This window comes from Leptonotus elevatus, chromosome 18 (assembly GCF_054856555.1).
Source record: "Leptonotus elevatus isolate MCC_2025b chromosome 18, RoL_Lele_1.0, whole genome shotgun sequence".
Taxonomy (NCBI): domain Eukaryota; kingdom Metazoa; phylum Chordata; class Actinopteri; order Syngnathiformes; family Syngnathidae; genus Leptonotus; species Leptonotus elevatus.
The window spans coordinates 2,228,833-2,251,194 of record NC_141256.1 but is presented as its reverse complement, the minus strand read 5'-3'; the positions used below and the strand labels follow the sequence as shown (position 1 = coordinate 2,251,194).

The 22,362-nt window shown below is 38.0% G+C and overlaps 2 protein-coding genes across 5 annotated transcripts in view; both read left to right on the top strand.

Moving 5' to 3' along the window:
- The window catches only part of ddhd1b (DDHD domain containing 1b), a 61,120-nt gene extending 55,036 nt beyond the window's left edge, over positions 1–6,084 (top strand). For 2 of the 3 annotated variants that reach the window (XM_086061095.1, XM_086061094.1), the window contains one exon: positions 324–1,007. In XM_086061095.1, coding sequence (XP_085917221.1) covers positions 324–730 — 407 coding nt within the window. In that variant the 3' untranslated portion in view covers positions 731–1,007. Of the gene's footprint in view, positions 1–323; positions 1,008–2,014 lie in introns of those variants that run through there. The other variant, XM_086061096.1, reaches the window with a different exon arrangement.
- Positions 6,085–6,830: 746 nt separating this feature from the next.
- stxbp6l (syntaxin binding protein 6 (amisyn), like) lies at positions 6,831–21,024 on the top strand. 2 transcript variants are annotated; one of them, XM_086061772.1, is made up of 7 exons: positions 6,831–7,000; positions 9,248–9,414; positions 10,459–10,589; positions 10,686–10,980; positions 12,831–12,929; positions 18,293–18,405; positions 20,062–21,024. In XM_086061772.1, exons 2-7 carry the CDS (start codon positions 9,261–9,263, stop codon positions 20,083–20,085), a joined length of 816 nt encoding a protein of 271 aa, XP_085917898.1. In that variant the 5' UTR covers positions 6,831–7,000; positions 9,248–9,260; the 3' UTR covers positions 20,086–21,024. The 2 variants fall into 2 exon arrangements, with proteins under 2 accessions (XP_085917898.1, XP_085917899.1); XM_086061773.1 differs by lacking the exon at positions 12,831–12,929 and having other exon boundaries at positions 6,832–7,000.
- Positions 21,025–22,362: the final 1,338 nt, after the last annotated feature.

The following is a 22,362-nucleotide window of genomic DNA, read 5'->3' as shown; positions in this document are numbered from 1 at the left end:
AAATCCCATACCTAAACCGAATACTTCAGAATCCAGCTAGAGTCGTGAGGTTGTCAGGAGACCCGAGGAAGAATCAAAGAAAAGAAAGGAAAAGTGAAATCCAGCACTGACCAGACATCACCTACCCACCGGGTTACCAACCAGAGACTTTCACCAACCCCAGAAACATCTAAATTCCAACAAATTAGGAAGACCTCAAGAGACTAAAGGAGAGACTGAGGAAAGGAAGGAAGGATAGATGAAGCAGAGTGAGATGCACAGACATCCATCCCCACCGATTCAACGACCAGAGGAATAAGCAGATTGTGTTTGAATTTCGATAGATGCTGGTGTGGTGGATCTGGCATGCATGAAAACCTCCACCAAAGAGGGGAGCCGTCGACCCCGGCCAGGACAGAGCAAGCACAACCCCCCGGGGCCCCCCAGGCCACAGCAGCGCCAAGGCACAACCCCCAGGCCCCGCAGGGGCCACCGGCCGGAGAGCAAACCCAGGAGCCAGGAGCACCCCCAGCCCAACGCAGCAGAACGGGGCACGGCAGGCCCGCCAGGCACCCCACCGGCCCACAGCCCTCGCTCCACCCACGACCCAAGGGAGGGGGAGGAAGGCGGACAGGGGAGGTGGACGGGACGGGGGAAGGAGACGACAAGAAGGGCAAGGGGCGGCGGCAGGGCAGCAGAGAGACCACAGACATCCGTCTCCACCGATTCAACGACCAGAGGAATAAGCTGATTGTGTTTGAATTTCGATAGATGCTGGTGTGGTGGATCTGGCATGCATGAAAACCTCCACCAAAGAGGGGAGCCGTCGACCCCGGCCAGGACAGAGCAAGCACAACCCCCCGGGGCCCCCCAGTCCACAGCAGCGCCAAGGCACAACCCCTAGGCCCCGCAGGGGCCACCGGCCGGAGAGCAAACCCAGGAGCCAGGAGCGCCCCCAGCCCAACGCAGCAGAACGGGGCACGGCAAGCCCGCCAGGCACCCCACCGGCCCACAGCCCTCGCTCCCCCCACGACCCAGGGGAGGGGGAGGAAGGCGGACAGGGGAGGTGGACGGGACGGGGGAAGGAGACGACAAGAAGGGCAAGGGGCGCGGCAGGGCAGCAGAGAGAGGGGGGAGGAGGAGGAAGGGTGACAAGGAAGAAGGGACAGGGAGGCGTAGGACGGGCGGGGAGAGGTGAGGAGGGAGAGGAAGCAAGGGGGAGGAAGGGAGAGGGGAGCATTGGTCGATATTCAGAGTTTGTTTATTTTTCCAGTTAACAAGAATTGTTTTTTTCGTGATAGTAAGGGATGCAAGTGTAGATTGAAATTGTTAATGTGCTAAGTCAGTTGTTGTTAGGTCACCTAGCAAACGCAAGTTTGGAGATAAAGGTATCCTACAGTCCAAGATAGCGGAAAGTTTTTCTAAGACTTTAGTCCAGAAATACATAACCGGAGTGCATAACCATAAAGCATGAAAATAAGTGTCTGTAGTGTTTGTAAACACTGGAGACAAATGTCGGAGTCTGAGAGTCCCATTTTCTTCATCATATATTGAGTAATGTATGTTCTATGAATAATTTTATATTGGATAAGTTGTAAATTTGTGTGTTTTGTCATTTTAAATACGTTTTCACAAACTTGAATCCAAAAGTCAGACTCCGGAGCTATAGATAAGTCTGTCTCCCATTTTGAGATGGGTAAATACATTTGATCAGTTCTAACCATCAGCATGTCAATAATATTTTCCATTTCAGTTAGCATTAAGCGAGCACACCATTCTTAAGACAACATTGTTTGGTTCTTTTAAATAAACTATGTGTAATTATGCAATTATTATTATTATTATTATTATTATTATTATTATTGTTATTGTTATTGTTATTATTATTATTATTATTGTAGTTGTTATTATTATTACTACTACTACTACTACTACTACAAGTTTAATAGGTATGATTTTGAATATTTTTCTTCCATCCAATGTACAACAGTAATATTAATTGAACTATTGTTTGCTGTTTTGCTCTGTATTGTAGTGGAACTGGAAAGACGCATCGACTATGAACTGCGAGAGGGCTTGGTTGAGAGCCGCTATTGGTCAGCGGTGACGTCACATACAGCCTATTGGTGCTCTTATGATGTGGCGCTTTTCCTCCTTACATTCATGTATAGACCACAAGACCCTCCTGAGACTGCTGAGGACAACACTGATGCCTCGTGAAAAGTCCATCCACACTAAGGAATGGCCAGTCAATAAATTTTCTGTTCACACTTTTGAAAAATAAAATCATCTTTATTGGCAATGTATGTAAAATTGAGCAACATTAGTATTGCAGTAACAAGTAACAAAGACAAACAAAGACATGACTCATAAACAGAGAATCTTTACACCATGTTCTTGAGCACTTTAAATTGTCTAGTGCTTTATCATGAACAGTTATCCAAATCCATGTAGAAAGCTGATGCTACAATATTCAATTCAATGATACTGTCACACAGGGATGTTCAATTTTTTTCAAAAAAGATAGTCAAAAGTGCCATTATGGAATTTTTTGTCAGCTGATTAGATGAGTTGATGGTCAAAGCGAAGAACCCGAATGTTTCCTGGCTTTAGTGTGCATAGTTGGATAGCGCCTACTTGAGGGAAAGAGCTGGAAGAGGTGTGTCGGATCCGAGAGGATTTAGCAGTCGGATTTTGTCCTTTTTTGTGGCAGCACCAAACTTGACTGAGATGGAGGAACATGGACTGATTCAATGACTGCTGTATAGAACTGTCTCAACAGCTCCTTTGGCAGGCTGTGCTTCCTCAGCAGCCACAGGAAGTAAATCCTCTGCTTTTCAAGATGGAGTTCGTGTTGCTCTCCCACTTCAAGGGAGACAGGAATTCAAAGGTTGAACTTCACTCCCTTTCTCATTTACAGTTTTATTACAAAAATACCTATGAAAAATGGCATTGATTAATGCAATTTTATACACTGGTACTATTTCTAAAATGTGATTTTTTTTATCCTTAATATAAAGTAAATCCATATTTATTTTGTACATCTTATTTATGCATCATGGCTTTGAGTATAAAAACTTAAATGTTCACTTATTTATTATTATTATTTTTTTCTTTATTTAAAACTTGGCTTCACAGGAGCATGAAATGACCAAGTGACCACGTGTCTATGCTAGGTGTATATGCTACGAGCATATGCTATGTGTATATGCTACGTGTCTATGCACGTGTCTATGCTAGGTCTATATGCTATGTGCATATGCTACGTATATATGCTAGGTGTATATGCTAGGTGCATATGCTATGCATATATGCTACGTGTCTATGCTAGGTGTATATGCAACAAGCCTATGCTGTGTATATGCTACGTGTCTATGTACATGTCTATGCTAGGTCTGTATGCTAGGTGTATATGCTGTGCGTATACGCTATGTGTCTATGCTAGGTGTATATGCTAGGTGCATATGCTACGCGTATATGCTACGCGTATATGCTACGTGTCTAAGTACGCGTTTATGCTAGTTGTATATGCTACGTGCCAAGGAGTCGAGTACTGCATGCTACCCCAGCTCCAATCTACAAAGTACATTACGCCCCATTAATGTACTTTAACGTAACGTAATTTGTCGATTGAAGTTAGCGTAGCATGCCGGTCTCGGCCAATGGAGCTCTCCGAGCCGATCTGGAAGCTAGAGTGCCAGTCGCGCCCGGTGCCACCGCGGTACCAAAGCATAGCCAAAATGGCACATCCAAAGGACACAAGGTAACAAGTAACAACAACATTGTCCAACAACATGTAGCATATACAACTAGCATAGGCATGTAGCATATACAACTAGCATACACTTATCATGAACACGTAGCATAGATACGTACATAGACATGTAGCATATACACCTAGCATATGCACTAGAATATACACCCATCATAGGTACGTACATATACACTTAGCATGGACACAAGGACAGTTCAATGTTTAGCGAACATTGAACTGTCCTATGCCACGTCACACGGCAATAGACATAAAACATAAGCGCAACAACACATTTTTGGCACTCATGGAACCCCATACTCTTCAGGATTTCTGGAACTTCATTAGGATTGAGAAATGGAGACCACTATGACAAATTACTGTATGTGCATGCACTTGAAAAATATGGTTGTAGGTTACTCCAAAAGACCGGGTCATGATACACAGATGTATTTTTATAAAGTTGACAATAGAAAAAGACTTGTAAATCTCACTGTACCTGTGATGTTCCTGTTAATCCACTGTAAAAAGAGTGGAGACTTGTGGCTATTCCTGCCTCCTGAAGTTCCCTGGACTTAGAGAATAGGGCATTGTTAATATACCATGTCAATGTGCTAGAAATTAGTAAACCTCTATGAGTGAGTCTGCCCGTGGCATGGGGACGGCACTTTTCTCAGAAACATATCCCTTGTCCACCCTTAGGCTTATTTGCAGGTGGTCACCCAAGTGTCAAAGCAGGATAAATGAAGACAAAATTGAACCCAAAAGACAAGTGCTCAGCAGTAAAATGACTCAGCCGTCAACCGTATTTAAATATTTGTTTATTTTTCTCCAGCTGTTTCACTGTCAAGTCAGAAAAGCCTATTTTAGGTTTCTGTAATCCCTTACTCTGATTGCTAAAAGCCATTTAAAAAAATTATTTACATGATGACACACACACATTAGCTTAGTGGTTCTAAATGACCTAGTTACTTCCTGTTATGAGTCCCTAATACAAACTAGACAAATAGGAGAACATAGAAACTAATTGAGATAAATCATGTTCTATCCTACTCACACATTCACAGATTTTGTGGATCTGATCTCTGTTGTAGCGCCTCTAAATGAGTTTGATAGTGTTAGGTCTCAGGATTGCCATTATCCAAGCATGCCTTGATTAAATATCGACCTTGCTTTGTGAGCACAATGGTAGTAGCATCTTGTGCTCAGTGATCACAAGGTTGATTTTCTCATTATGTTGGGCATATTTAAATGTGAAGTGGCCAAATAAATGTTGATAGCAACAAAATGTGAATTTAATCTCAGTCCAACATATAGCACAGATGTCAACACAAGAAATGTAAGGTTTCTATGTATAATTTTAGATTATAGATTAAAATAAAAAAGAGACAAAGTATTATTTGGCAAATTATGAATAATGCAATGTGTATAAATGTTGGACTGATTAAACTCAAACATGCAGGCAAGCATTTAGAATCTCCAGTGTTAAAGTTCACAACTGTACACAATCAGTACAGTATATATATTACCGGTACATGTTTTTGTGTTTTGTATACCACTTGTCCTGTGTGCTGTCCTTGGATGGATGAAATACCTTACTAATCAAATATTGTATAAAACAGTAACATAACAAATAACAGCACTGTTAACACACCCAATGATAAATTTAACTGGAAATTACACAAGAAAGTTTGTTTTCCATACTGTGACATATTGTCACCCTCTCAAAAATAATTGCCCAAGTCATTTTTTGCAAAAATATTTTTTGGGCCTAAATCAATCTCTGCATGATGCAAATTGTTAAATTTTTTGTTTTCTGAAAAAACGACTTAGGCAATTATTTTAAGAAGGCGTCGATATCCAAAATTATTTATAAAAAATTTTCAATACAGAAATAGACAATCTTCTAAATGTATAGCAGATGAAAAAAGTCAAGGATATCCAAAAGACCAAGGTCCTTTTTTTTTCATTTTTATGTTTCTTCACAATTGTTCAGGGATGGGAATACAGTATTTAAGGGTAGGATTTTAGGGTTAAAAGCTCAAACACAACTTTCTTGTGTCATGGCCAAAGAAATATCACTTGATCTTAACATTTTGAAATTTGGGGCATAACTGTCAGGAAGTCATCTTTCTTGTTACAAAGACATGTGTGTGAAACATTTTTTTTATTTATTAATTGCTTTTTAGCTGCAGTTATCTTTCATTGAATGCAAGTTTACAATTTTGGATAAATATTTGGCTGCATATTATTTAAGTACTTCTTATTACAATGCCAACGTTTATGCATAACCATGGTATTGGTGGATAAGGTTCTCAAGTCATTAAAGAAATAAAGATTGAAAATGAAAAATGTTCACATGATTTATGTTTTTCCCTTTTGACGTTTTAGCCTTCTCTAATTTGCCTTTGGGGCTAACAAGACAACTTTTACCTTAAACTTACATGTTGACAACTATTAAGTAATGTACAGGTTAATGTAAATTTACACTTGGTGACCACTAAACACACAGCACAGGGTTGCACATGTGAAATATATATATATATATATATATATTATTGTCATTCTGATTAATGTATTTGTATTTGTTAAAATATATGCAAGATGAAAAAATAATGACATTAAATCGCAATATTGTTTGGGGAGAATCACAATTAGATTAGTTTTGAAAATGTTTCAGCCTTAGAAGTTGTGTAGGGCTGCACTGCATCATGTTAAGAAGCATTTGCAATATTTTTGTTAATGACATTTTTAATTTATTAGACAACTGACTGGAATAGCCTATTTAGCTTAACAAGGAATGTAAAACACCTCGAGACAGAATAATGGCATGATTGAAAAATATATTTGAAGCACTTTATCAACATCAGATTTTAAGAGCCCACACAAAATCGACCAGATCATGTGACATGATTCCCAAAGGGTTGGTGAGTGGACTTTTTCGGGAAGAATTCCACATGTCATGATTTATGATTCAGTGATTTAAATGCCAATGTGTTGTTTGTATCTGAAGCATCCATAAAGTGCAGTGGGCCGTAGTTCTCAGTGTCTCAAACAGAGAGCGCCTGTTTCTGCCTTCCAGTGTCATCCTCCTCTAATAGGACACACTGTGATTTGTGTGTGCCTTCACTGCAAGGCACACCGCTTGGTGTGCCACTAGGGTATAAATTCATGACAGCTATATTATCTATTAGTTAATCTAACAGGAAACTAACATAATTTTCAACTAACAAGAAGAACTTTTGAGATTTGAGAGCAGAACGAGGAGAGGTAAGTCAAACAGCTTGATGTTACAGTGTGCTTGTGTACCTGTTATTTTTTAACTTAATCAGTTGGGTAGCACATTATGAACCAAAAATTATGGTGTGTCATTACAAGCATTTAAGACCTGTGAATTTATTACATGATACATACAATCCAAAGCCTTAAAATATCTATCCAGTTTATTACATACTCCATCCAGTAAGTACTGGTAGATAAAAAGTGCAAATTGCATATGTGAAAAATAAAATAAAGGAAAAGCTTGAGTTTACCCTTTTCTGTTTAGCATCACAACACAACAGTCGCAAACAATTTTACTTATCATAATTAAACAAATCTTAATTATTGGACAGTTTTAGAGATTCTTACACTACAATATTCATCTCTTCCACTTTTTTGCTCAGTGATCAAATTTGAGCTCTTGTCCTGCCAGGATTTTCTCTCATCTTACTTATGATTTTGAGTGGCTGTTTGTTCAAAACCTTTATAATAATGGTGTTTCACGTTTAATACATGCCTCTAGTTCAGGGGCCTGCAACCTATTATTTTCAAAAGAGCCATTTTAGGCCAAATAAATAAATAAGAATATGACATTTTTGGGCAATTTTATGGACATATGGTAATTTTCTGCATCTCTTCTTTCATTTTTGTATATTTCATGGCTTTTTGGGGAATTTTTTTTCCTGCCCTTTTGCTATAAATTTTCTGAAATTTTGGGCAATTACGTAGGTAGACATTTTATGGTAATTTTCAGAATTTCTTATTTTATTTTGGGACACTTTATTGCCTGCCTTTTCTTAAATCAATTTTCTGACTTTTTGGGGGGCAATTTTGTGGATATTTTATGGTAATTTCTGGTAATTTGTATTTTGTTTTTGAACATGTTATAGATACTTTTTAAATAGTTTCTTTTCTGGCTTAAAATTTTTTTATTCTCTGACATTTTTGGGCATATTCGTGGACATTTTATGGTAATTTTCTGCTTTTCCTCTTTCTTTTTGGACATTTTTTAGGTAATTTTCAAAACGTTTTCATTTACCTTTTATCTCTCTTTTTCTGACAACAACTTTAATGTCATTCTTTCTTTAAAAATATATATAAATAATTCATTAATTTAAAGAACATTTAATAAAAATATGTAAAAAAATAATAATTTATTTCTACTTTTATTTAATTTTTTGAACAGAACCACAGCCACATGTGGCCCCATAGCCATAGGTTGCAGACCCCTATCCTAGTTCCACTTTCATTTTCTGGGGGGTTTACTCCCAAATTTTCTCTCATTTTATTTGTCTTTTTCTGAACGTTCTCTATCTTCATCTCAGTTTACTTCCATGTAGTCTTTTTCTTTCTTTCTTTATCCTGCCCCAACACTTGTAATCTTTCTGTCTGGTCTGCGCTGCAGCCTGTGAATTTGAAGCAAAGCTAACTGTCATCTTATTTAGTAACTTCATTCCTGATGCAAACTTGTCATTGTTATTTATTTTGCATGTAGTACAAACACTTAACACACCAGTTACTTATGCATTTACGTCCAGCAAAAGCGTGCTTTTCTGCCGCATACTTATTAGCTTTCCATGTCACCTCTCAAATAATGGAGTTTGTGGCTCAGATACTGAGGATCCTTTTTAATGATTGTTGGCCCTCTGTTAAAACAAAACCAAACAAAAAACCAAACCAAACCAAACAAAACAAAACAAAACAAAAGCAATACATTGTATGATGGGAGATTCTGTGTTCCCTTAAATCTGAAAATGTACTTAAATTGTAATTTCGCTTTTCATTCAAATTATCTTAATAATTTTACTGTCCATACAATATGTGCCCTGCGGTTGACTGCCTGAGAGTCCTGCACAGGTTGCAAGATAGTTACTCTATTCAATATGGCCAACTGTGTATTTGACCCATTAGTGCACATCCTTGCTTTATTTGGAAACCGCAACTGGTTGCTGTCACCAATAACTTGCTCAAAAAACCCTCTTTATTCCAGACATAAATCTCACCTCAGTCACTTCCTGGTTTTCCACCAACCACCAGGCACGCTTACAAAGATTTGCATAGAGGGGCACGTTTTTTGTGTGTGTGTTTTTTTTAACCATTTAATGGTTTCTCATTCATAACCTTTTGATAAGCCCATGCACAATTGGTCTTTTTGAAGGCTCATATTGCCACGGCAACTTACTCTTTTGGTCACTATTGTTCAGCATTCTCACCAAGGCTTTACATGTATCCTGTGTCATTTCATCACTGGTTTAGGTTTAACTTAACAATGAATATTCAGTCCACCATCAACAAAGAAGTCTTCATCCCCCGTAATGAACGTATGGTGGTGGCAGTGGAGGTACAGAGAAGAAAAAAGAAGAGGATATCTTTCTTTTCTCCTGGATCCAAAGGAGACTATGCAACTTTCATTTGTGTTTCAGGTACACAATTTTTTTTATTCCAAGATAGACAAAGGCCGATGCAAGATATTGGTTGAAAGAAGTTTTACAACCACATATTTTGATTTGAGACTTTTTCTGACCACTGAATTGTTTTCACATTATTTAAATTAATTTGTGTGTGTGTTATATAGAATATATCTATTTTATGAATAAATGGAAAAAAGATAATATAAAATTGCCGTTTATTTCATGCCATTTTAAGGAAAAAAATTATATTGGGATATACAAGTCTTTCTTAAAAAGTATCTGTCATTGGTTTAATAGAAATGTTATGTATCAAAAGCACTATATTAGTATCAGTGACTACTCGAGTTGGGAACTTGTACTGGTATCGGTCTGAAAAAAAGTGGTGTTGTATACTATACACTTCAAATGTGAGTTTTTTTTTTAAAGGTACTATTGTGAATGTTTTTTTTTATTATTATTTGCAAATCAAGGTATTCTGTTTGTATTTTAAATTGAGAGTTTCCCAACTTCCCGAGTGTTGCTTAATTGTTGATGTTCTATTTTCAATACATCCATCTATTTTCTTTTTCTTTCTTTTGTTTTATTTGTCTACTGTAAATAACAATAATTATATATTTTACCGAAATATTGATTATATTTTATTTTGAAATTCGCATTGTAAATCGTTACTTCCAGTTTTGGTGCTAACGCTTTTGTTTTGATGAGTCACTTCGGTTTAGTGCTGTTTGTACTTAAGGTAGCTTGATAGCGTAATATGCTGGAAAAGTTTGTTGCGAACTTTGAGGAATGTCTTGTTTTATATTGGTAGCCCCTCCGAAGAGGCAAAATGTACATTTTGTTCAATAGTTTGTTTATTAGCACATTAGATGTACACGTTTTTTGATTATTGCTTGCATAGGTTTGAAATGTCTTATGGTGATTCACGGTGATTAAAATAAAACGACAAATCATCAGTAAAGTTTCATCCTTGTTCGAGCCTGCTACAATTTTTCTGTAACCTTAATAAATTGGAATTAGTTGTCAACAGTAAACGATAGTTTTATGCTCTCCGTGCAGTGACCAACACAAGGCCGCACCAGCTCCTCATTTCAAAGGTGAAGAGGTTTAGTGGCTCCTTGGCCTTCACAAGGACATCGCAGTGGACGGTGGAGCAGCTACGACAGGTCAATGGCATTAACCCCAACAAGGTCTCATTTTGATTTCATAGAAAGAATCAATCAAGATACGGCTTTTAAACTCATCAGGAGTAAATTCTTGCTAACAGGTTATTTACTCTCCACTAGGATAGCCCCGAATTTGACCTGGTGTTTGTCAATGCTGTGGATCAGTGGGTGGGCAGCTCAGCGGCAGAAAAGTGCATCTTCGTCCAGATTCTATATCGTGCCTGCCAGACCTACTGGGAAGGAAAGACGGGAAGTTTGGTTAAGGCGAGCCGCCTAGGCTCCCACCAGGGTGGGGCGGCAGGCCCTATTGAATCCCCAACAGGGCCTTCATCTGGAACAGTAAAAGCACGACGGAAAAGTTTTGTTGCACCCAGACCACCAGAGTTCATCAACTGTCCGTCCAAACTCACAGCAGGTAATAGAATATTATTATACAGCATTGTCCAGTTTGTTTTAGTTCAATTTTGTCCTTTTTTTATGGGTAATAAAGCAATTCAGAAAATGGTCAGATTGATACAGTTAGGCCAACCTTTTTTCAAATAGGGGGGCGGGACCTTGTGGGGTGGGGGGTAGTTGTCGTGGGGGCGGTGCGTATGGAGGACCAAAACTGCCAAAATAAAAAATAAAAATATGACTAAATAAAAATTTAAAAAAGGTGAAAATAAAAACCGATATAAAAAAATATAATAAAAAAATTAAATACAAAAAATACAAATAAATGGAAATAAAAACAACAACAATATATATATATATATATATATATATATAAGTAAAAAAAATGTATTCAAAAAATAAAAATATATGTAAAAATAAATGTCGAAATAAATACAAAAATAAATAAAATAAAATAATTAAATATCAATCAATAAAAGTGCTCTGCTCTCACATTTATTTATTTGGTGCTGCAGACGCTCTGTCAGATCGAAATGTTATTCAAATGAGGGGGCGGTTCTAAGCATGTCTTGGGCTGTGCTCTGCCGTTGCAAACTGCCTAGAGTGAGCGGGTCGGCGAACAAGGAAGTCTCGCCGGCTTGCATGGAGAGGTCCAGCAATGGACGTTTATATTGTCCGCTGTTACCACGACTTATTGTGGAGCAACTCAAGTCGCTAGTTGTGGTGACAGTGGCCAAGATAGTCATCCATTGCTGGAGCTCTCCATGCAAGCCAGCAATACTTCTATGTTCGCAGAGCCGCTTACTCGACCAATAAAAGGCAGTTTGCAACAGCGGAGCCCAACCCAAGACACACTTAGGACCGCCCCCTCATTTGAATAACATTTCGACCTGACAGAATGCCTGCAGCATGAAATAAATAAATGTGAGCGCAGAGCGTTTTTATTGATTGATTGATATTTAATTATATTTATATATTTATTTTTTGAATTTATTTTCACTTTTATTTATTTATTAAGGAATATATATATATATATATATATATATATATATATATATATATATATATATATGTAGTGGCAGTGGCCGGTGTGCGTAGAAGCCATCGTTATGGAAGGGGCGTGGCAGCCACACGGGGAGAGGCAGAGTTTTAGTTAGCTAGGCGTCTTTTTACCAGGGTAGAAAAAAAGCCACCATAACAACTCATATTTCATAAGAAATTATATTGATATTGTTCCAAAGGTAATATATAATCATATACATGCCCATAGTTAAATGTGGAGGGGATTAAAATAGCATGATAGCACGCATGCATTATGATAGCATGATTTAGATTTGTGGATGGAGAAACAGCTGCTGGTGCACTTTTAATGGCACCATTGAACAAATGATAAGAACACAAACACCTAAAAAGACCATTCATACACAACTCTCAGCCAAGCACTCAACATGCATTTGCTAATGAGTTAATCAGTTAACAGCCAGCCAACTCGTTCGTTGATGCCCGCGTCCCTCTCAGGCCAGATCATGTCTTTTAAAGCTGTACAAAGTCACAGATACTACAGTAGGACAATGGGAGGACAGTGCGCTCAATTAATTTTTCATTGCTTAATCAATAGGATAAACTGAAGGCTACTTGATTCTAAAATATGGAATATAGCAGTCTCAAAGTCAGCAATTGTATTCTTTGTTGTTTTTAATAATTTAAAGTTACATTAAAGGTAAATGTCATTTGACCTTAGGTTGTTCTTTTGTCACTCTAGATAGCTAAAACAAGCTAACTCCAATGGTGGCAAACACTGAATGCAATACTCTACACCATTTTCACCTTCACCAGATATTTGGAGTTTATCGTGTGATATTTTTATGACAGATTCCTCCTCCATGAATCTGTTCATCTACCGCTGCAAAGCCTTCTTCAATCATATGAAGAAGAAGATGGTTGCAAACCAAAGGACTTCACAAAATAGAGGTAGTTGATTTTTACTACAACAAGGAGCAAGTTAGTGGCAATGTATTTTATCCAGAATTTCTGCCTTTGTCCATTGTCTATTCTGCACCTCTCTCCAGCTGAAAGGCATCTCTGTGCTCTATGGCAGGGCGGTCACATGAGTGGCGACTTTGTTGATTTCAGGGAGGTCAAAACAATACAATGCAAAACAATAGCTGGTGTTTATGGGGTGCTCAGAGCACCGAAAGTGAGAGGGAGCGTGGTGCACCACTGAACCCACTGACAGAGGCAGTGTAATGAATGGGAGAGGTGCCAGGTTGCAACACAGCAGCAAGTCCCAGTTCAGTTGTACTTGGTGTACCATGACTTCAAATAGTCACCATTAGTAGCAAATGAACATCCACCTTCTAAGTTCTGAAACCAACTCCCGAGCTACTGCTGCCACTTATGTTGAAAAGTTAATTCCACGCAAATACGGTATACTTTAATACAATTACATTTTATTCATTATTATGATTATATTATTATTAGGGGTTGCAGGCGATCAGAATTTTTAATCGTAACTAATCGCATGACTTCAACAGTTAACTCACGATTAATCGCAAATTTGATATCTGTACTAAATGTACAATAAAATGTACAATAAAATATAACTTTTTCTACGTTTTCATACTCTTGTTAACATAAGTGAAAAAATATCAAACTAATAGAAATATGGCATATATGCATCATATAATCATTAAAACAACAATTTAATAATAATCCATAAAATTGAGTTAAAATTAAAAAGATGTACTCTACTGTCAAAAACGAGCGTGATATTGATTTGTGTTGAGGTAATTTTTCTGCCACTAGTATTGCATTTATAAGAAGTTGGTGACAGCTCTTTCTTTTCATTTTAAGAGCTATCTAATCTTTAACATTAAGTAACTTGTGAAATTCTGCACATTTTTAAATTGTAAAATACAACTTGACCCCAGTCTCCACAAATATATGCATTATTATTAAATTTGTGTCTGCTGTGTTGTGACTGGACTTCAGGCTTTCCAAGTAAGGGGCGGTCATTAATCGCACGTTAAAATATTTTGTTGCGTTAAAGGAATTTTAACTCAAAATTAATGGACTCATGTTGACAACCCTAATTATTATATTATATTATTACATTTTATTTAGGTTTCTCCAAGCGCCCTTCGCTCTTCAACAAGGGTCTCCCACGAAAAAAATCTGGTGAAGCGGCTTTTTGCTTATATGGCCCTACTCCATGGAACAGGCTCCGGCTGGATCTTAGAACAGTTGACTCTCTGGTAATTTTTAAGAAGAGGTTAAAGACCAAAAACAGGGAAACAAAAAGTGCTACCAAACTGGCAAGAAAAAGTAACAAAGTAAAAGTTCAACCAAAACTATAGATAACTATAACAGAACTATACAACAAAGTATGAGGATAAGTTACAAAGTACAAACAATCAGGGACTAATCAAGAAATAAGTTAATACAAAACAAAGAACAAAAAACAAAAACAACTTACTATGAGGAACCAGGATACCAGACTCTACCCAAACAGAAGCAAATCTGCAAACAGACAAAGGAATGATCCAGCAACCTCCGGGTGTACTCGCAAACCCTAAGACAGGTAGTTACACATACCTGCTCCATCTAGGGGCAACTAATAACAGCAGAGGGAAACTGACAAATCAAAACAAAACACTAAAGAGACTGAACATGACATTATATTAGGGCTGTGCAATTAATCAAAATTCAATTACGATTTCGATTATTACCCTCCACGATTACAAAATTGGCTTAATCGTACAAAAACGATTATTAACTCTTTGACTGCCATAAACGTTATAAAACGTTTAGCATAAACCTAGGGAAGGGCGCCGAGGACGTTAAAAGACGTCCCCTATGTTTTTTTTTTTTTTTTTTTCAAAAACGGGTGCAGGAAAGCCTTGGGCAGCTGTGCTGAAAGTATCAGGCTGATCTGATTAGTCAAAGACTCGTTTTGGCCCCTAGAGGGCAGCGATGACTCTCTTTGCACAAGGTTGGATGGGCCGCCCACCGTGGGCGTCAGTAGAAGACGTGAGGCGGAGCTAGAGTGTTGAGGAGACAATGGCTGATCCAAGCCACAATGGCTTGACCAAGCAACCGGTTACAAGCAGCTCAGCTTGAGCATTTTTTTCAAAGACGGAAAGCATCAATCAATACTAAAAAGCGCATTGATGTCAACGATGATGATGACAACGAGCTCTACGCCAAAGTTGGAAGCTTTGGCGTGACTGTTATGAACACGTAGTAAGCCTCACGGCTAAGCGCGGCTAGCGCGGCTAGCGCTGCTAAGGCCGGAAAACGCGCACAATAGCCGGCCGGGTACTTCTACACAATCGGACATTCGATCGGGCGATGGAGAGTTGGCATCGACCAATGCAGATTGATGATGATGATGAAGATGAAGCTCTACGCCAACGTGACTGTTATGAACACGTAGTAAGCCCCACCGGCAAAGCGCGGCTAGCGCGGCTAGCGCTGCTAAGGCCGGAAAACGCGGAGCTGCACAAGCGGACATTCGATCGGACAATGAAGAGTACCCCGAGTCCAATGCATATTCATCGGAGGAGCGGGTACAGTCTGATCACGGAGAAGACACTGTTTCTGGACTACGATGCCACCATGAATGGAGTGGATAAAATGGATCAGAACATCTCCTACCAACCCGGTATAGCAACTGAAGGACACGGGGAAGCGAGACGTAACACCACCGTAACGTAACCGTAGCATGATCCTGATATTAGACTTGATGACACACTGCAGTATATACTTGCTATTCCCCGGAAAAAAACGGCCGGCAAGAAAGTGGCGCACGCGAAGAGGCAATCTTGTGCAAATGCTGTTGCGTCTCCTTGCACGCAGGAGAGTGTTACAAAAAGAAAAACTGTCGTTGAAACATCCACATATTTGTAAATAGCACCACAGTTGCACACATTTGTAAATAGTTTGCCAAATTGTTGTCAAATTGTTACACTGTTGAATGTAAATAAACGTATTTTGCTATCAAAAAACACTTTTTCATTCTTGGTGGTAGTGTTTTATAGAAGTAAAGCACTATTTAGGTGTTTGTGGCATCATTCATGGACAAAAAGAAGTGTCAAATTCACTAGAATGCATGAAATAATATCGTTTCACTAAAAGCTTGATTTCTCCGTATTTTGGTCCAACACAGGCGAAATTGGGTCAAACTAACCATTTTCTATTGTTGATTACTAAAGAACGGAATAAGGTAGAAACAAACTCTTTTTTTCTGATGAAAGATGAAAGTCCAATCTTTCATTTGGTAGTACGTGTGTTTCCATAGTCCAAACAGAACATTTTCTGTGGACCTTGAAAATCAGTCAAAATGCTTAAATCGGCTGGCACTGGCGGCATCCCTTTTCTGAAAACGTCTGGCAGTCAAAGAGTTAATACTAGGGCTGAAACGAGTCCTCTTTATTTCTGCCTTGGACACCCGCTGAGATAGTCGTAGTCAAGCTAACGGCAGTATGCATGACAGTACACGAGGCTAACGCTGAGAGAAACCCAATTTCAAAATAAATCTTACCTTACCGAGTAGTATATGTAGATCAATGTATTGTAGCGCTTTTATTTTTAAGTTGTTTCCGGAAGCGTGTTGTCGCGGTATAAGGGCTGACGACGTGCTCATCTATTCAGAGTTTGTGAACAACAGCAATATAAATGCTCCAAACTGTTGCGACTGACGTTAGTAAAACAAATTCCTTAAGTCACGTTCAAGCTCCAGTTAAGAGCGCTAAGACATAATTATGCTGACATGGTATTGTACGGCACCTTTTGCCAGCATTTAGCGGCGACTGCAAGCTAACAGCGAGCTACCAGCACCAAGCAGCAAGCTAGCCGCGCCAGCTAGCAGCGGTAAAGTGCTCCAGCCGTCTGATTACTTTTCAAAGGCGTAAATACTACAGCGCGTAGACAGCTGGGGTAGGCTTCAGCTCGCCCGCGACCCTCGTGAGGATTAGCGGTTCAGAAAATGGATGGCGTTCCTACTGAGCACTTATTAACAATTTAGGCTTACTCAAAATCGCTATTGTGGGTCTGACGCCACTTTATTTCCATTGACCACAATCTATGGGAAAAGTTTTGTCTAAAATTTCACAGTTTCAGAGGAGTTTGCTGACAAGCACAGCTTAAGTAATTAAAAAAGTTGATTATCTAAAAATTAAAAACAGTTGGTTGTTAATTATTACATGCAAATGTATTTTTTGTTTTCTGTATTTATATTTGTTCTTTAACCAAGAAAGTGTACACAGGTATATTTTTATTTCTATCCAAATACCCGATTATTCGCAAGAATTTTCAGTAGGATATCCGAATACCAAAATATTTGATAGCTGCAGCCCTAATAATATTAATTTTGAGTTGTTTTGAGTCACGCCCACAAGAGTTCTTTCACCACACACCCCTGTCAAAACTACCTTGCACCCCACAAGCCGTACTGGACACGCTGTTCTGAGGAACTCTTCCGTTTTTTTTTTTTTGAGGAACTCTTCCGTTGTAACAGCACAGCCCTGAAAAAATATCATGGAAAAGTGACCACAAGGGCGAAACCAGGCTGTCTTATAAAAGGAGAAGTGAGGGGGATATGTTTGGAAACACACAGATCATTTCGAAGGAAAACATTACTTAGATCCAGTGCATTCACTTCCATTCAATTTCCAAATGTTATTTAGCAGCACAGTGAACTTTTGGTTAGCATGACTTCCTCACAGTTGTCAGGTTTTAAAACTCGGCTCCAGTCTTCACGAGTGGCGTTTGGATCTTCTTCCCGTGTTGCGTGCTTTTTTTGCTGGGTACTTTGGCCTCCATACAATACAAAAACATGCATATTAGGTTTATTCAATGTCCATTTGTCTGAATGTGAGTATATGGTTGTTTGTCTTTATGTGCCCTGCGATTGACTGGAGACTACTGCTGTCTCACCCAAAGTCACTCATGATGACCGTAATGAATATTGAAAACTGATAGTTACAATGCTATTTACTGCTAAATATTATTTTAAGGTACTTAAGCCCTCATTTCCTCCTGTAGCAATCCATCTTGCAGGCTGAGAAATCAAAATGTTGTAGTTACACTTTTACGCCAGCAGGTAGTGGCAGACCACCAGCATGAGGCACATCAATTGAGCAGAATCAAACGTGTTGCAATTTCAATATTTGGAAATTCTAAATTTCATCCCTATACTGTATATAATTATACATTACATTATTTTTCAGCAACTTATTACATTACCTGCAAATTATGGTTGATACAATATACTTGACATTTCTTCCATTCTGTGATTTCACTTGTGTTCATTTGAGCTTTTCATTTTTATGTAGTCCATCAGATCAAAGTGGCTCTGGGAGAGCGTGGGGACAAACTGACTGCAGCTGAAGACAAGACATTAGGGCTGGTGCACACAGCCCAGCAGCTTGCAGACATTGCTCACAAGGTAATTCAACACACATTTTATTCCAAAATGTATTAAAAAAGAAAATAAAAAGATAATTGATAATAGCAGCAATGAATATAAACTGGAAATGCACAATAACTTGGTTCACAAACAGCCCTATATATTCTATACTTATGTTTTTAAGGAAGCAATCGCACTTAAGTTTATAAATTGAACCCCTAATGATTTTTAAGGTGTAATGTAAAAAATAAAAATAAATAAAAAAGAGAGTTAAAAAAATGACAAGTTGAACCCCTAATGATTTTTAAGGTGTAATGTAAAAAAAAAAAAAACAATAAAAAAAAATCAATAAGAGAGTTCAAAAATGACAACTAATGATTACATTAAATTGTTTTCCATTTTAGTTATCTGGACCGTTAATTTCATTTTTCAATCCACTGTCAATGATTTCATCATAAAAATAAATATGATAGTGACATTTTCAAATTTTCTGTTCAAATAGATAAAGGTGGGAAGGGAACAGAAGGTACTTTGTATGCCTCCAAGCAGCTACACACACAAATAAATAGTGTTAATTTTATCAATTTAGTCTCAGTTTTAGTCCAGTTTCAATCACGCTTGTTAGTTTTAATCAAAGTTAGTCAACCACATCCCGTTTTTATTTAGTTAACTTTTAGTCAGCTATAAATCAAGCATTTTAGTCTTTATTTTAATCCAAGTGAACATTATTATATTCATCTAGTTTTAATCAACAAAACTGTCAACGTTTTAGTCTAGTTATAGAGAAACTCAGGACAGTCATTTGACCCCTGTATATTGTTTTGTCAGCAGATTATGTTGAACATTTTGGATCTTAAACTATTTCACATAAAATTTGCTCTCATCTTTTTGATGAAAAACAACTTCACACACAATTACAGTGGCTACAATTGCTTCGAGCTAGTAAGTTTGCCAGCATTAGTTAGCGGTTGCATTAGCATTATTAGAGGAATGTTATAGCCGTTGGATTAATGTTAAAACTATAATTTACTTCTCTTTTTTTTTTTTTTTACTTTTCACCATGAATTCACCTCCTGTCTGTCCCATGTACTTGTGCATGTTGCACTTGCTGGCTGCAGATTTGAAAGGGTGTGTGTCATTGTCTGTCACAGAACAGTGTCACAGGACAGTGTCACAGTGACGGAGCCATGATTGTACAAAATCATAATTTTTGTCTCGTCTTTGTTCATGAACAAGTAAATATGACTACCCATTGTTTAGCATTGGCTTGACTACCTCAAGTTATTTGTGATGTGACAAATGAGCCACCAAACACTGTGTGCTCTTGCTAGTCAACCTCCAACTTTGAGAACAAGATAGTAAAGGTCTGCTTGGAGAGCGCTAGACTTCTGGAAAAGTCCCTCTTCTTGGAGACATCTGATTTGGTCTGCGTACTTGTTCCTCTAGACAGTACGAATGATTGTGGCTTTGGCCTGGTTGGGCTGCTCTCACTAAGATGTTTATTGTCCTTATGCCAGCCATGATAAATGTTATCCTTGGTCTCCTTTAACGACTAGGCAATTTGTCCAATCTGGGCAACAGCCTTCAAGAGGGGACTACAAGCAGAGCAGTAATAGTGACACAAGTCATGGTCTATGACTCTGGTTCAAATATTGTAACACTGAATGTATAACTTTCATTATTCCACTATTTCAGATGGCGCTGAAATATGCAAAATAGAACCTTCCTGGACTCCTACAGGATGAAGGAGATGAATAGCAAGTGGGTGCAAACATCGCATGTTCCTAAATGTTTCATAAAACTGTATTTAATGAGGACTAAGGATCTGTACGTGGCCACTTACTGTGTGTATTCAGAATGACATCTTTAATCATTGTTTGTAATTAAAAACGCAGGATTATGGTGCTCATATTCTATACAGGATATAGAATAAGGATGTTTGAAAGTGTGTCACACATAAGTGATGTCATCTAGCAGCAGCCAATAGAAAAGCGCTTTCAGATGACGTTGCTCCTAGGCGACAATTTTGCGTGCTTGACTTTTGGCTCCAATGGCTTGGCTTGCCTGCTTTTTCTTTTAACTCAGCCGAAATGCAAGGCTAGGTTAGAAATGCGTAAAAAATTTTCATTTTAACATTTTGTTTATTAAATATTGCACAGGAGGGTAATACACTAAAAAAAATATATATATATCAAAATAAATCAGTTGCTTGCCATCAGTTGAACCCTGTTATTAGTTACTCTTTTATACAACGCTGCATGTTGGTATCACAACTCATGGTTGTGTATTGCTGTCAAATTATATTGTGTCCTCATTGTGTCTCTGTCCGTGTTCCCTGAACACTAACCCAGCTGTCTTGTCTGCTGACAAGCATCGGCTAGTCTTTGTGTCAATGTGACTTACTGCATGTCTTGTCTATGTGAATTGAATAAAGATTGTTCAGGTATGTTGCATCAGGTCCAATTCAAAGTTCAGAAGTTAAATATGTTAGAATAAAATATAAGTCTGTATTACTTGACATATTACTTGTAACCATTTACAACATGTATGGTATTACAGCTATTTTATGGTTATTGTTTTGTTTGTAAATGTATATGAAATGTTTCAAACGATTCACACAGCCACTTCATTTAAACAATAAATAATACTTGACTTGTTCACCAGTGCTTTTGTTTTGTTTCTTGAAACACTAGATGATATTAAAACTTCAAGAAATTATTATTTTTTCATTAAAGAACAAATGCAGAATTGAATTTCATTTGCTTCAGTACAGTACAATGTTCCGTACCACAAAAAAATAAAATACAAATCTGAGTATAAATATATGTACAGTTACATCCAAGTTAATATATAACCTGGTTAATGACAATTACAACCTTACTTATTGGAGAAACTTTGTGTAATTAAATCATCAAAGTAACACCAGACATTAGTTGTTTACAGTTTATTATTATTATTATTATTATTATTATAGTTTATACAGGGTTATTATAGTTTTTACATTTTCATTTTAGTTAGTTTTAATTTCGTTTTGAGTTTTGTTTTTAAAATTTTGCTTTCACAGTTACTCTATTAGTTTTTATTAGTTTTAGTTAGTTAAAAAAATACTTAAAGGATCTTTGTGCAGTTTTTCACTTTTTTACTCAAAACTGCCACCTCTGGCCCAAAGCGTAACTGCAGCATCTGTGTCAGGTTCGTTAATGGTGCACGTGCGAGTATGTGCACAACCTTAATTAAAGCGACAGCCACGAAGACATGACTTCAAATGAGGTAAGAAAAACTCCGCCCCTCCCCTCCCCAAAGGAATTGTGAAGTGTGAGGGTCCGCACACTCTACTATAAAGCTAATACAAACGCTGATAGGTGCAGTCACAGTAAAACTGGCAGGGCTCTTTATACTCATCTGGGCATTGGTGGAGCATGTGTGATGTAGAAAAAGCTTTAACATTACCTTTTTAAATGGCACAATGCACCTTTAATTTTAGTTTAGTTTTAGTTAGTTTCAGTATTAGTTTTAATTTTAATTTTTTTTAAGTGTATTACCCTCCTGTGCAATATTTAATAAACAAAAAAAAGAAAAAGCATTATAAAAATAAATACACAAAACACATTGTAGATTCATGCCCACTTGCATATAGATAAAGTGTAAACTTAAATTGCAGCATCCTTTTAACATTAACATTAAAACATAATTTTCTATCTTGTAATTATTTTTTCCTTTAAGAAAAATCTTACTAGATCTGTGTTTCATTCATTGCTGTGGTCAGAGAATGTCCAGTGAAGGTTACATTTATTAGAAATTTACCCTAAATTTGCGGGTGCGGGTGGTCCCCGGGGGCTGGGGGTCGGGGGTTGGGGGGCTGCCGGTTGGTCGGGGTGGGGTCGGGGGGGGGGCGGCTTTGTTGGGGGGGGCGGTGGTGGGGGTTGCGGGGTGGGGGGGTGCTGGGGGTGGGGGGTGTCTGGGGGATTGGGGGCATGGGGGCGGCTGGGGCTGGGT

Coding starts and splice junctions, on each gene's coding strand:
- stxbp6l (XM_086061772.1), top strand. CDS start 9,261: ATGAATATTCAGTCCACCATCAACAAAGAAGTCTTCATCCCCCGTAAT. Junction 10,590..10,685: donor ATGGCATTAACCCCAACAAG/GTCTCATTTTGA, acceptor ACTCTCCACTAG/GATAGCCCCGAATTTGACCT. Junction 18,406..20,061: donor TTGCAGACATTGCTCACAAG/GTAATTCAACAC, acceptor CCACTATTTCAG/ATGGCGCTGAAATATGCAAA.